This window comes from Delphinapterus leucas, chromosome 6 (genome assembly GCF_059928025.1).
Source record: "Delphinapterus leucas isolate spDelLeu-1000000601 "Yukka" chromosome 6, BTC_Dleu_Yukka2, whole genome shotgun sequence".
Classification (NCBI taxonomy): domain Eukaryota; kingdom Metazoa; phylum Chordata; class Mammalia; order Artiodactyla; family Monodontidae; genus Delphinapterus; species Delphinapterus leucas.
In genome coordinates, this window is record NC_143134.1 from 70,033,112 (window position 1) to 70,045,422 (window position 12,311).

The 12,311-nt window shown below is 40.0% G+C and overlaps 1 protein-coding gene across 7 annotated transcripts in view; it reads left to right on the forward strand.

The window, feature by feature from the left end:
- SPATA6L (spermatogenesis associated 6 like) overlaps positions 1 to 12,311 on the forward strand; it is a 72,801-nt gene that overhangs the window by 25,209 nt on the left and 35,281 nt on the right. For all 7 annotated transcript variants that reach the window (XM_089913237.1, XM_089913233.1, XM_089913231.1 and 4 more), the window contains 2 exons: positions 3,358 to 3,482; positions 11,240 to 11,317. In XM_089913237.1, the coding sequence (XP_089769363.1) occupies positions 3,358 to 3,482; positions 11,240 to 11,317 (203 nt within the window). The remainder of the gene's footprint in view (positions 1 to 3,357; positions 3,483 to 11,239; positions 11,318 to 12,311) is intronic.

A 12,311-nucleotide genomic window follows, 5' to 3' on the forward strand; every position in this document is an offset into this window, starting at 1 on the left:
TTTCTCTAAGCCTATTTCAGTTTCTTTTTTATTCCAGTGATGCCAAAGATAGCAGATAACTCACTTCCAATTCTCGGACCTCTCATTTTTATCTTAATTCTTGCTAAATGTATGAATAGTAAGTAATAGCTATCATTTTGGATGCAGTGACGAGAACTAGCCAAAAACATATGAAAGGAAAAAGGAAAAGCCCACTGTGTAGAGCATCATACCAGGTGTTTGTTCCCAATAGGAACATACGATCGGAAACACACGATGTTTGTGCAGACCAGCGTAGTGTGGGGAGCACTGCTGAGCTGGTATCACAGATCATGGAATGTATAATGCTAATTAAGTTAAGAATCTCAAGGTGAGATTATCCTGGATTTAGAGTGAGCCCTAAATCCAGTACCTTTTTTAAAATATATGTATAAATTTATTTATTTAATTTTTTGCTGTGTTGGTTCTTTGTTGCCGCATGCGGGCTTTCTTTAGTTGCGGCAAGCTAGGGCTACTGTTCGTTACGGTGTGCGGGTTTCTCATTGAGGTGTTTTCTCTTGTTGTGGAGCACAGGCTCTAGGCGGGCTTCAGTAGTTGCAGCATGCGGGCTCAGTAGTTGTGGCACACGGGCTTAGTTGCTCTGTGGCATGTGGGATCTTCCCGGACCAGGGATTGAACCTATGTGCCCTGCATTGACAGGCAGATTCTTAACCACTGCGCCACCAGGGAAGTCCAAAGACGGACAAATCTTTAGGGTAGAGATGACCTCGGTGTGTTTGAGGGACAGCAAGAAGGGCAGGAGGGATGCTATGGAATGACCAAGGAGGAGAGTGATAATAAAGGAAGTAGGAGAGGTGATTAGAGGCCTGACTATACAGAGCCTTAAAGGCTAGGATAAGATGCTTAGATTTTATTCTAATATGATGGCAAGCCTATTGGAAGGTTTAACCACGTGAAAGTCACAATCTGATGTAACCTCACAGTGTGTAGGGAATAGATTTGAGTTCAGGAAGAATGGAAGCAGGGAGACCAGCTAGGAGGTCATGGCAGCAGTCCAGGAGAGAGGAGGGTGGGGGCTTGGACCATGGTGGTAGCTGTAATAATAGAGAGAAGGGAACAAAATTTAGATTTATTTTGGAGATATAGTCAACAGAACTTGCTAATGGATTGATGTAAGGAGTGAGAGTGGAATCAAGGATAAATCCTAGATTTTTGGCTTGAGTAACTAGTACTGGTTCCTCTGATGGGAAGGTAGAGGAGAGCTGATTTGTGGAAAAAAGTCAAGAGTTCTATTTTGGACCTGTTATTTTGGAGATACTATAAGACACTTAAGGTGAAACTTGAAAGACGAATAGAATTTCAGCAGGATGGGGAGGAAGAAAGGATGTTTTGTAAGAAATAGCATAAGCTGAGGAAGTGCAGAGCAGACGAGGGAAAGACACATCATCAGTCCTTTGTGGCTGGAGCATGTCTGAGAAGGGAAGAAGAGAAAGAAATATGATGAAAAATGTAGAACACATTCTTTTTGCACTTTGATCCTTGTTAGAATCCAAACATTCATATTAAATGGAATAAGTAGGAAGAAATTAATCCATCATATTATTTGATGTAAGGTCAGTTATTTTCTACAGTTGATGCACCAAAATATACCCTCATCAGAATTCTTCAGACAAATAAAATAGGAGTCACAAAACAGTAAAGTTGAGACAGGCTGGGACCTGGGACCCTTTGCTACAATGCCTGCACCTGGACACATCTATCCTCCAGCAACGAAATACAAAGAAACTATATGGGACTAAAAATAACTGCGTGCATGGGTAGTTGGGGCAAATTCTGGACAAAAGATACAAAGAGACCAAAAAACCCACCTGCCACTTCTGAAGAGACTGGAGCAAAAACAGGGTGTCGGGGAGCAAATGCAGGGTCCTGAGCATGCCGCCTGCACTCAATACACCCCACTGGAGGGGTGGGCAAAACACCTAAGCCACCCTCTGGCCTGATCCCTGGACACACCCCTACCCTCACCCCCTTATAAGGAACCAGCTCGTCCGGCGTCTGGGACCCAGCAAGCAAGGGAAACATTTGTTTTTGCTCCCACCTGAGGTCGCAGGGGCCCCAATAAAGCCTTGCCTGAGTTTCTTATCTGTCCTCTAGTCAATTGCTATTGATTGGGGAAGGCCAGGAACCCTGGTCAGTATCAAAGCTACCTCACTGACTACAGTTAATTTTTTGGTGGTGCTCTGTACAGGGGCCACTCTTGGTCCAAACCACTTGTATAGCACCTGTTTTGTAGAAGGCACCTTCTCCATCATTTAGCTCAGTGATTCTTAATCATATTACACCCAAGATGATCTTTTGGTAATGAGTATTTCATACTATCTCTTTTACCATACTGAAATAATATTCACAGTTAATATAACCAATTATATAGGTCACTGCAAAAAATATATAGTATTCCAGCCATAATATAAAGGAGAAATACAAAGGAAAATGATTTAAAATAAAATGACATGTATACTAATATGTAGATGTTGAGCAAAATGTAATATTTGGATGTGATACGATTTTCAAAATGCCAAAAGGGTCTTGGTAAATATCCAAACAAAGCAAAGTACAGTTGTTCCTTAATTTACCTGGTACCTGTATTCCTGAAAATTCAGTGTATTTTTAAGTCGTACAAAAAAATGCTTTGTGTTTATATGTAACAGTTAGATTCCAGGCTCAGATAACTATAAAAAGTTTTCTTGCCTGAAAGAATGTCTGGTAGGGTGTTAAATAGTCGAGCAGGAGTGTCTTGAGCATTGCAGGATACCTTGAACTTTGGTTCCTGCCTGTGAAATTTCTCCACAAATTTCCAAAATGTCCCTGGGTTTGTTACCAGTACTGCTGAGAACCACAGCTCTGGCTGTTCTCTGAGCCATTGGGATGCTGACATTCCTACATCACAGAACACATGGAACCCTAGTCTACACTGTAACCTTTGAGTGAACAGGGCATTGTCTGCCTGTTCTATCCCTAGGACCTGGCCCACGGTATGTCCTTACAAAACATTTGTCTCCTTAGAAAACATTTGTCGATGTTGGATGGAAAGAGATGGATGGACAGATTTTCCCTTTTGTTCTATTTTGTGGAGCAACCCTTTAGGTAGTCTTTTTCTCTGCAGTGACTTGGGAAGGCTTTTAAAAATTATGCATGAGACAAAAAGTAGTAGAAGTCGTTGCCTCTTGAATAACAGGTGCTGTGATCAAAATGTCTATTTTTATCTGAGTGCCGTCTCTGCCATCACTTGTCTAAGCTTTTATTTTGTTGAACTCAGGGTTGTAGATACATCATTTTCAGAACATAAATCTGCTTATGCCTTTTTTCCTTTGTTTCTAGCGTGGGAAGAGTTGGCCTATTATGAAGAAAACACGCGGGACTTTCTCTTCCCTGTACCCAGGCTGACACCTTCGTACCCTGGGCTGTGTAGGGAGGTGCTCATGAAGACAGTTGAAGGTTTTCCGGTAAGTGATCTGTGCCCAGCTGGGCTTCTGTTGGGAGAGGAATTCTCAGGACCTGAACATTTTCTTCCTGACAGGACCCGTTTGTGGGCAGATCACTTCATCTTGGTTAGTGCCCCTGATGTTCTCTTCAGCAGCCCTGATTAGGTGCCCCACTCAAAATAATAAATGATACCGATTCCCACTATTGATCTGAGATGTGGGAGTCTTTTTTTTTTTTTTCATTAAATACATTCATTTTCGCTTTCTTCCCACATCGAAATACTCGAAGTAACCAACATTACTGTGGATTGCCCTGGTTCCTGTAGGAGTACCATATTTTAGCACCATTTATAAGAATACAGATCAAGGCATTTTTCATTATATAAAAGGTCTTAAGTACAAAAAAATTATTTTAAAGTTCAAAATTAGGCTTAAACACCCCTGGTTACTGGGGAAAAGATTGCCGAGACTGTGGTTATCTCCAGCCCCGTATCCTTTCCTTGGATTACCCATGTTTTGGCGAGTTCACCCCTGTGCCACAGCTACACTCAGGAAATTAACAAGAATGAGATAAAGCTCTGGTCAGTGTTCTCCCTCACTATTAATGAGCATTCAAAATATGGAAATATACAGATGGCCATAAAGGCCTGGTGACAGAGATATACGTAATAAATGGCTTGTTGATATGACTTTTCACTACAATTGTCTATTATCTCCAGGCTTAACGACCACTCTGTATAGTTCAATTATACTTACTAACCCATCCCACCATTCCCAGTAATAAATTCCAATTTACCATGAAAAAAAAAAGCAAATGGCACAGCTCACCTTCACCCTCCCAAATGTGGCCAGGTCTCAGGCTGTGGGACCTTGCATACTTAAGGACGTCACTTTGTGACTGCAGGCCCGTGAGCAGGCACATTCATACACACGCATACATTCCTTCTGGTCATGGCCGAGCCTACCTTGCTCCTACTGCTACTGCTACCAAGGGTGGGAGCAGCCAAACCAGTTTAGTTTTGTGCTTCTCATGGCTCCAAGTTATTAACTGGATCACACAGGTATTAATCATCAGCTGCCCATGTCTTTTTTTTTTGGCCTCTCACTGCTGTGGCCTCTCCGGTTGCGGAGCACAGGCTCCAGACGCGCAGGCTCAGCGGCCATGGCTCACGGGCCCAGCCGCTCCGCGGCACGTGGGATCCTCCCAGACCGGGGCACGAACCCGTCTCCCCTGCATCGGCAGGTGGACTCTCAACCACTGCGCCACCAGGGAAGCCCCTACCCATGTCTTAATTCACTGCATAACTCAGCACTGGCTCCCTGATCTCTCCAGCCACTCAGAAGAGATCACCGAGGTTTTCCGAAAGAGTTAAGCATTACATAGTCTTCTTCTTCTTCTTCCTTTAGAAAAAGGAATTTGCAGAATCCAGGCACCGAAGTCTTCCACTGGTTCAGACTTTTATCCTTGTATAACGTAAGCCATGGAGATCTGTCAGGCATGAGATGTGGGAGTCTTATCTAACCATTCTAAGTCACTGCCATATTCACACCATCACATAGTTATAAAAAGGTTTCTTCTTTCACCTCTTTTTTTAATTAAAAATTTTTTAATTGAAATATAGTTGATTTACAGTGTTGTGTTAGTTTCTGGTGTATAGCAAAGTGATTCAGTTATATATATATATAATTATTCAGTTTTATATATATTATATATAATATGTTATTATTTATATATATTATATATAATAATGTGTTATTATTTATATATATTCTTTTTCAGATTCTTTTCCATTATGGTTTATTACAGGATTTTTTTTGAATTAATTAATTTTATTTATTATCTGCTGGGTTGGGTCTTCGCTGCCGTGCATAGGCTTTCTCTACTTGCGGCGAGCGGGGGCTACTCTTCATGGCGGTGTGTGTGCTTCTCATTGCAGTGGCTTCTCTTGTTGCAGAGCACGGGCTCTAGGCACACAGGCTTCGGTAGTTGTGACACGTGGGCTCAGTAGTTGTGGCTCGCGGGCTCTAGAACACAGGCTCAGTAGTTGTGGTGCACAGGCTTAGTTGCTCTGCGGCATGTGGGATCTTCCCGGACCAGGGCTGGAACCCGTGTCCCCTGCATTGGCAGGCAGTCTTAACCACTGTGCCACCAGGGAAATCCCTATTACAGGATACTGAATATAGTTCCCTGTGCTATATATAGTAGGACCTTGTTGTTTATCTATTCTATATGTAGCAGTTTGTATCAGCTAATCCCAAACTCCTAATTTATCCCTCCCCCACCCCCTTTCCCCTCTGGTAACCATAAATTTGTTTTTGTGTCTGTTTTTTCATCTCCTCTTAATGCAGACTAACTGAAAGATTTAATATCCGTTTATTTAATCATAGCTATTGTTTTAGTAATAATAATAGTAAAATAGAGTAGTGATAGTAATAATGCTACCTCTCACTTATTTTGTGCTTGGGTTTTTTCATGTGATATCTTATTTTCCTCATAACAGTTCTTAAGTCAGCCAAGGCAGATATTATGGTCTCTACTTAATGGAGGGGAAACTGTCAGAGGTTCACAGACTGATATTATTGAAGGATCTTAAAAGATACAGCAGTTATTTAGTTGATTATCTAACTGTTTGGGGGGCATTATCTGAACCCAAATTCAAAATATTCATTTTGATGGTATCTGGGATGATTTTTAACACTGCAGAAACTCTGACAATTTTCTTTACTTTTATGTCACTTGGATGACCTCTGTTTTAAGGGCCACATCCTTGTGAATTATAAAAAGCATACTTAATACTCAACTTTTCTGTTACTGCCCCATGAATCACCATTATTATAATTTAATAAAGTGTTATTGTCTCCATTTTGTTGAGAGTACTGTGCAGAATACATAACATGCAGGACCCCTGTTTCTAGGATGTTTATGATGACAGGACTTCTAGTTCTAACACTTCAAACAGCAGGCATTCATCAAAAGTTCTCCTAATCTGAATTCCTAATGAGCATAAGTCCTCCAATAATCTTTGAAGGTTTGGTGAATATCACTGACATTTTTTTTTCTCAGAGATGTTCTTTGTGTATCACTTATACCCATGGTACTTGTGAGATGCTTGTCTTTATTATGTTGAGTTATTGGGATTTTGCTCTTCAGAAGCAAAAAGGGATAAAAACTAGTGAGAATTAGGTGGGAGATACTCTTTATATTAACTTTGGTTTGCCCAAGTTTTCTATTAAATAAAATCTATCTACAAACACTGGGCTGGTATCCAGCTAAGTATCAAGACAAGAAGAAACACACTTTCTCATATTTTCCCAAATGTTATCTTTGTTTAACTTTATGGGCATAAGTAGGGAGAAGAACCTATGGAAGTTGTGTTTGTAGTTATTCATAAATGCAGGTAATCATAAGTGAAAGAGCTTTAAAACTGCAGGGAAAGATCTTCATGCATTAGAGGTAAAGTATCAATTCTTACAATGAAGTTAATGAAAGTATACGTTAAACAATTTGTAAAAAGATAGAGGAGCTCAATTTCTGTATGTTCTATAAAGCAAAATAAAACCAATTGCTGAAGCTTTACTAATAGCTGACATTCATTGCATGTTCGCTAGATGCCAGGCACTGTGCTGAGCTCCTTACATGGATGATCTTGTTCAATCCTCCTTAACCCTGCAAGGTGGCTACTATTATTTTCCTCATCTTAGGCATGGGGAAGCTGGCATGGAGAATTTATCAAAGGTACTCAGAGTCACAGACTTGGTGAGCAATGGAGCAGGGATTCTCATGCTGGCCTGTCGGGCTTCGAAGTTTGCACTCGGTCACTGCATGATGCTAAATCTCTCATGTTTATTTCAGCCCAGGGTCCAATTTCTTTTCATTAATGTTGTAGGATATGAGAATAAATGACATGTGCAGGTCAGGCAAATCATTCACTTCATTTATTTTCTCTTCTTAGTTCATTAAGAATTAGATTTATTTCCTCCAATAAAGTGTGACTTTTTCTTTGTACTTCCATATTTTATTTCATTTCACTTGTTATGCTAACAGCCTTTTTTGCCTCCTTTTCCTGCTGAGGTCAAGAATTCTGAGGAGGGGAATATAATCTGTTTTTTGTTAGGTAAAGGCTGAATTTGTAAATTAAGCAGAAACAGTATTTTTTTAATTATTAATTTTTAGTTAATAATTTCCATTTTTCTTTAGTGCAGTGATTCTAGGAAAATCCTACTGTTAAATACATTTATTGACCTAACCATCATCACCACCATCCCGTTGCTGAGGGGATTGCACAAGATAGAGCCTGTAAATTTCAGCTCTAAACTGTTATGCTAAAATCAGTACTTCTATGAAAAATACCTTCCTCCGTATTGTCTGGAAGTCACTGCCAGGAGTGGAGGTCAAATAGGTGAACAAGATGGTGTTACAGGCTGTGGATTCCTTACTGGTAGGGGACCCTCCTCGTCTTCTCCAGGCAAAGTGGAGCTGCATGTATAGCGGTTACATGTGGACTCAGGTGGTCTGGGTTCAAGCCCAGTTTTGTCACTGAATGACTGTGTGATTTTGGGTAAATTACTTAGTCTCCATGTACCTTAGTTTCTTCATCTGTAAAATGGGACTGGTAATAGTTCTTCCCTTATAGGGTTATTAGGAGGGTTAAATGAGGTAATATATGTATAGTCTTTAGCATAATATCTGGTGTATAGTTAAGTGCACAATAATGTGAGCTGTTATATTTTATTAAACTGTCATTCAATGGTTAATACTACTTCTCCATGAGGCATTAAGAAGACTACACCAGTCTGTGGCTTAAGAGATAACTTGTTCAGGCTCAGGCAGCTGGGCCGCTGGGGACCTGGGGCTTCGCGCACCCATGAGGTTTTGGATTTCCACCAGTGGTGCTGTGGACCCCGAAACTCCCCTTCCCCCACCCTCTTCTTCATGTGGGCAGTCTTGATAACTGGAGGTGAGGCTGTGCCGGCCGTGTTATTGTGCATGCTTTATGGAACGCCACCTCCCCGCCGCCCCCCCCCGCCCCAATTATTCAACTCTGTGCAGCAACTGGGCTCTTGTGTTTATAAGCCCAGAAATCTTGAGTCACCAGTCCGGGCCTAACACTCTTATGGGCATACTATGCATTCTAGAGGCAAAAAAAAAAAAAAAAAGAGGAGGGGGAGCTGAGGAGGTAGGTTGTGCCTGTGAGGACCTGTTCTGTAGACAAGATGAATGTACAGGACTGAATGTGCATCGGAATGAATGAATGCACAGGAATCGAGCTGACTAGTTCATCCATGAAGCCCCCTGAGAGGTAGCATGAGGTAATGGAAAGAGGATGGGTTTTGCTGTCCAACAGAGTTTCAACTCTTGGCTCTACTGATCCCCAGCTGTGTGACACTGGACAGACTAACCTCTTCAAGCCTGTTCCCTCACATTTAAAGTGGGATATAATTGTCGACTACACAGGTTGTATGAGGATTAAATGAGATCGCACATGTGAAAGCCTCTAGGAGCACCTGGTACCTGTCTAAACATACAGTGCATGTTGGTTCCTTTTCCCTCTAGGGCTTCGGCCGATGCAAATTCTTCTTGCAGGTACTTGGAGTATGTTATATAAGTGAAATGAGCTGTTAGCAACTGGAGGGAGAAGTCACTATGGGTGTGCCTGGAGGGGAGAGGGTGAGGCCAGGCTTCAAGAGACAGGTAGGATTTGGATTGGCAACAAGAAGAAAGGGAAAGTGTCCCCAGAACAAAGGGGTACCTGGCCAGGCGGTGTTCTCTGGGGGAGAGGAGAGCAAAGGGTCATGTTCAGAGGGGCTGCAGGTAACTGGATGGGGTCAATTGGAGACAGTGTAATTCAGCTCCAAGTCCTATACCTGTTTTGACGTTTACAAGACATGTGACCTTGGGAAAATTGCTTAATATCTCTTTCTGCCTCAGTTTTTTTTAAAGAAAAATAATTGTATTTTTTAAATATACAGTAAAATTGACTTTTTTGATACACAGTTCTATGAATTTAACACATGTATAGATTTGTGAAACCACCATCATAATCAGGATACAGAACAGTTCCATCACTCCCCAAATCTCCCTCATGCTATCTCTTTATAGACACATCCTCTGCCATAATCCACTAATCTGTTCTCTGTCATTAAAACTTTGTTTCCTCTTGAGAATGTCACATAAATGGAATCACATAGTCTGTAACCACTCAAGACTGGCTTCTTTCACGTAGAACAATGTTTTTAAGATTCATCCATGTAGTTGTGTGTATCAGTAACTTGTTCCTTGTTATTACTGAGTAGATTCCATTATATAGATATACCATAGTTTATTCACCTATGAAGAACATTAGAGTTGTTTCAAGTTTTTGTCCAGTTCTCAGTTTTATCATTTATTAAGTGGGTTGACGTTAATAACTGTACTTTCCTTATAGCACTATGAGAATTAAGTAGGATAGGGTATATGTATGTGTATGTATATATATGTGTATGTATGTATATATATATATATATATGTATGTATCACCATGTTTTAGATAGGATGGTACCGAGCAGAAAAAGAAGTATTGATCAATGAAACAAAATGAAGAGTTTGGAAATGAGTATAAATATTTTGTATGAGATATAAAGCATGTTTTCAAAGCAGGTAGGTAGGGAAGGAGAACTTCTATCCATCCCTCCCCCTAGGTAATCTCATTCAGTTCCATGGTCCAGTGTTTTAAATAGAGTAGCTAACTGCGGGGACACAAGTTGCAATGCCTGGATTCAATTACCAGCTCTGCCAGTACTAGCTGGACAAGTTGCTTAAATTCTCTGTACCTTAGCTTACACATCTACAAAGTGGAGATACTACTGGCACCAACCTCACAGGGTTGTTGTGAGGGTTAGATGAGTTAATATATGCAAAGCCCTTTGGTTGGGCTCTGGCACATAATATGTAGTATTATATGTGTTTAGCTATTCTTATTATGTATGTATTTTATTTTCAGCTTTGTTGGTATATAATTGACAAAACCTGTATATATTTAAGGTATACACCTTTATTTTTGTATATACATTGTAAAATAATTGCCACAATCAAGCTAATTTTTTTTTTTTTTTTTTGGCCGTGCTGTGTGGCTTGTGGGATCTTAGTTCCCTGACCAGGGATGGAACCTGGGCCCCGACAATGAAAGTGCCAAGTCCTAACCACTGGACTGCCAGGGAATTCCCACAATCAAGCTAATTAACATATCCATCATTTAACATTGTAAACTGTTGTTTTTGTTCTTTTTTGTGGTGAAAATACTTAACATCCACCCTTTTAGAAGATTTCAAATATAAAATATGGTATTGTTAACTGTTGTCACATTGCTGTACATTCCACTTCTAGAATATGTTCATCTTGCCTAACTGAAACTTTGTATCCCCTAACATCTCCCCATTTCCCCCATCCTCCAGCTCCTGGCAACCAGCTCTCTATTAGCTGTTTCTATGAATTTGTTTCAGATTGCACATATAAGTGAGACATGCAGTATTTGCCTTTCTGTGTCTTGTTTATTTCACTTAGTATAGGGTCCTCTGGTTTCTTCTATGTTGACACAAATGGCAGGATCTTCTTCTTTTGAAAGGCTGAATAATATTTCACTGTATATATATTCGTTATGTATGTATTTTAGATAATGTGTGTAGATTATGCCAACTACAGAAAAGAGCATTTAGGTTCTCGGATGATTTCAAGTTAGGATAGGATGAGCAAAGACCCTCTTTCCATTTTATTTGTTTCTTTTATGCTGTTTTATTTTCAGGGCATTGCTCCCAAAATAGAGTTTTCTACGAGGACAGCCATCAGAGAACCTGTGTTTCTGCATAGAAACAGATTTCTTGTAAGTATAATCGAGAATCCAGTGATAGAAATGTTAGAAATTTTCTCCACAAATTTAAAGAATTTCAGCCTAAACTCGGTTTACCAAGTTTAGATGCAACTGGACAAACAGAAACCTGGAAACTTATTACTAGGTTTGAATTTCCATAGTCAAACTGTTTGTTCAGCCTGTCACATTAGAGTGAGTATGTTTGGCATGTATTCATCATGGCATAATTTGTGGAACAGAATGATCCAGAAGCTACGATCACAAGCTTGATGTGTCGTTTAGTTAGCTTTTGTTGTTGTTGTTCCATGACTTTTACTCTTGATTTTATCAACAGTAGTGTTTCCTTCTTTCCTGCGCTGAGGCTGAAGCTCAGAGTTGTATTTGTGGGCCACCTTTGGTAACAGTGAGGGTCTTGGGGCATCCATGAGCACTACCTTCATTTTACTTTCTTGTTCAGCCCCAATTTCCCCTTCACCCTGATTTCTTTCTGTTTTTGTTTTACCTTATTGTCCATAATTTTGCAACCATGTAAAATCGTTTCTAAAATGATATAGAGAGTTAATGAATATAGTTTGTAGACCTCACCTGGAGTCCTAGAAAATGCCTTGAAAATGTGGGCTTTGGGTTAAGAGATACTGAATGAGAAGGGTCACTAATCTGTGCAAGTCCGTTGGTCCCCTGGGCACCATAACTCATAAATGGGAAGCCAGTGGTTAATTTTCAGGAAGGCAATAGCTGCTTTTTAGTCTCTCCTTATTTACCCACTGTTTTCTCCAATCTGTTTAAGTGTGCACAGTGATCTTTCAGTTTATTATTCTTTTTCTTCTACTCCACCATTTTAATCTTGTTTTAATCTCCTAATATAGGTCTTCCTATATTAACTTTTTTAAGTGTTAACTTTTAAAAATAATAGCTTTCATTGTTTTCCTATAACAAAAGTATCCCATTTATTTTATACAATTAGAAAATACAGATAAGAAAAAAGGACAAAATAAAAATTACCTGT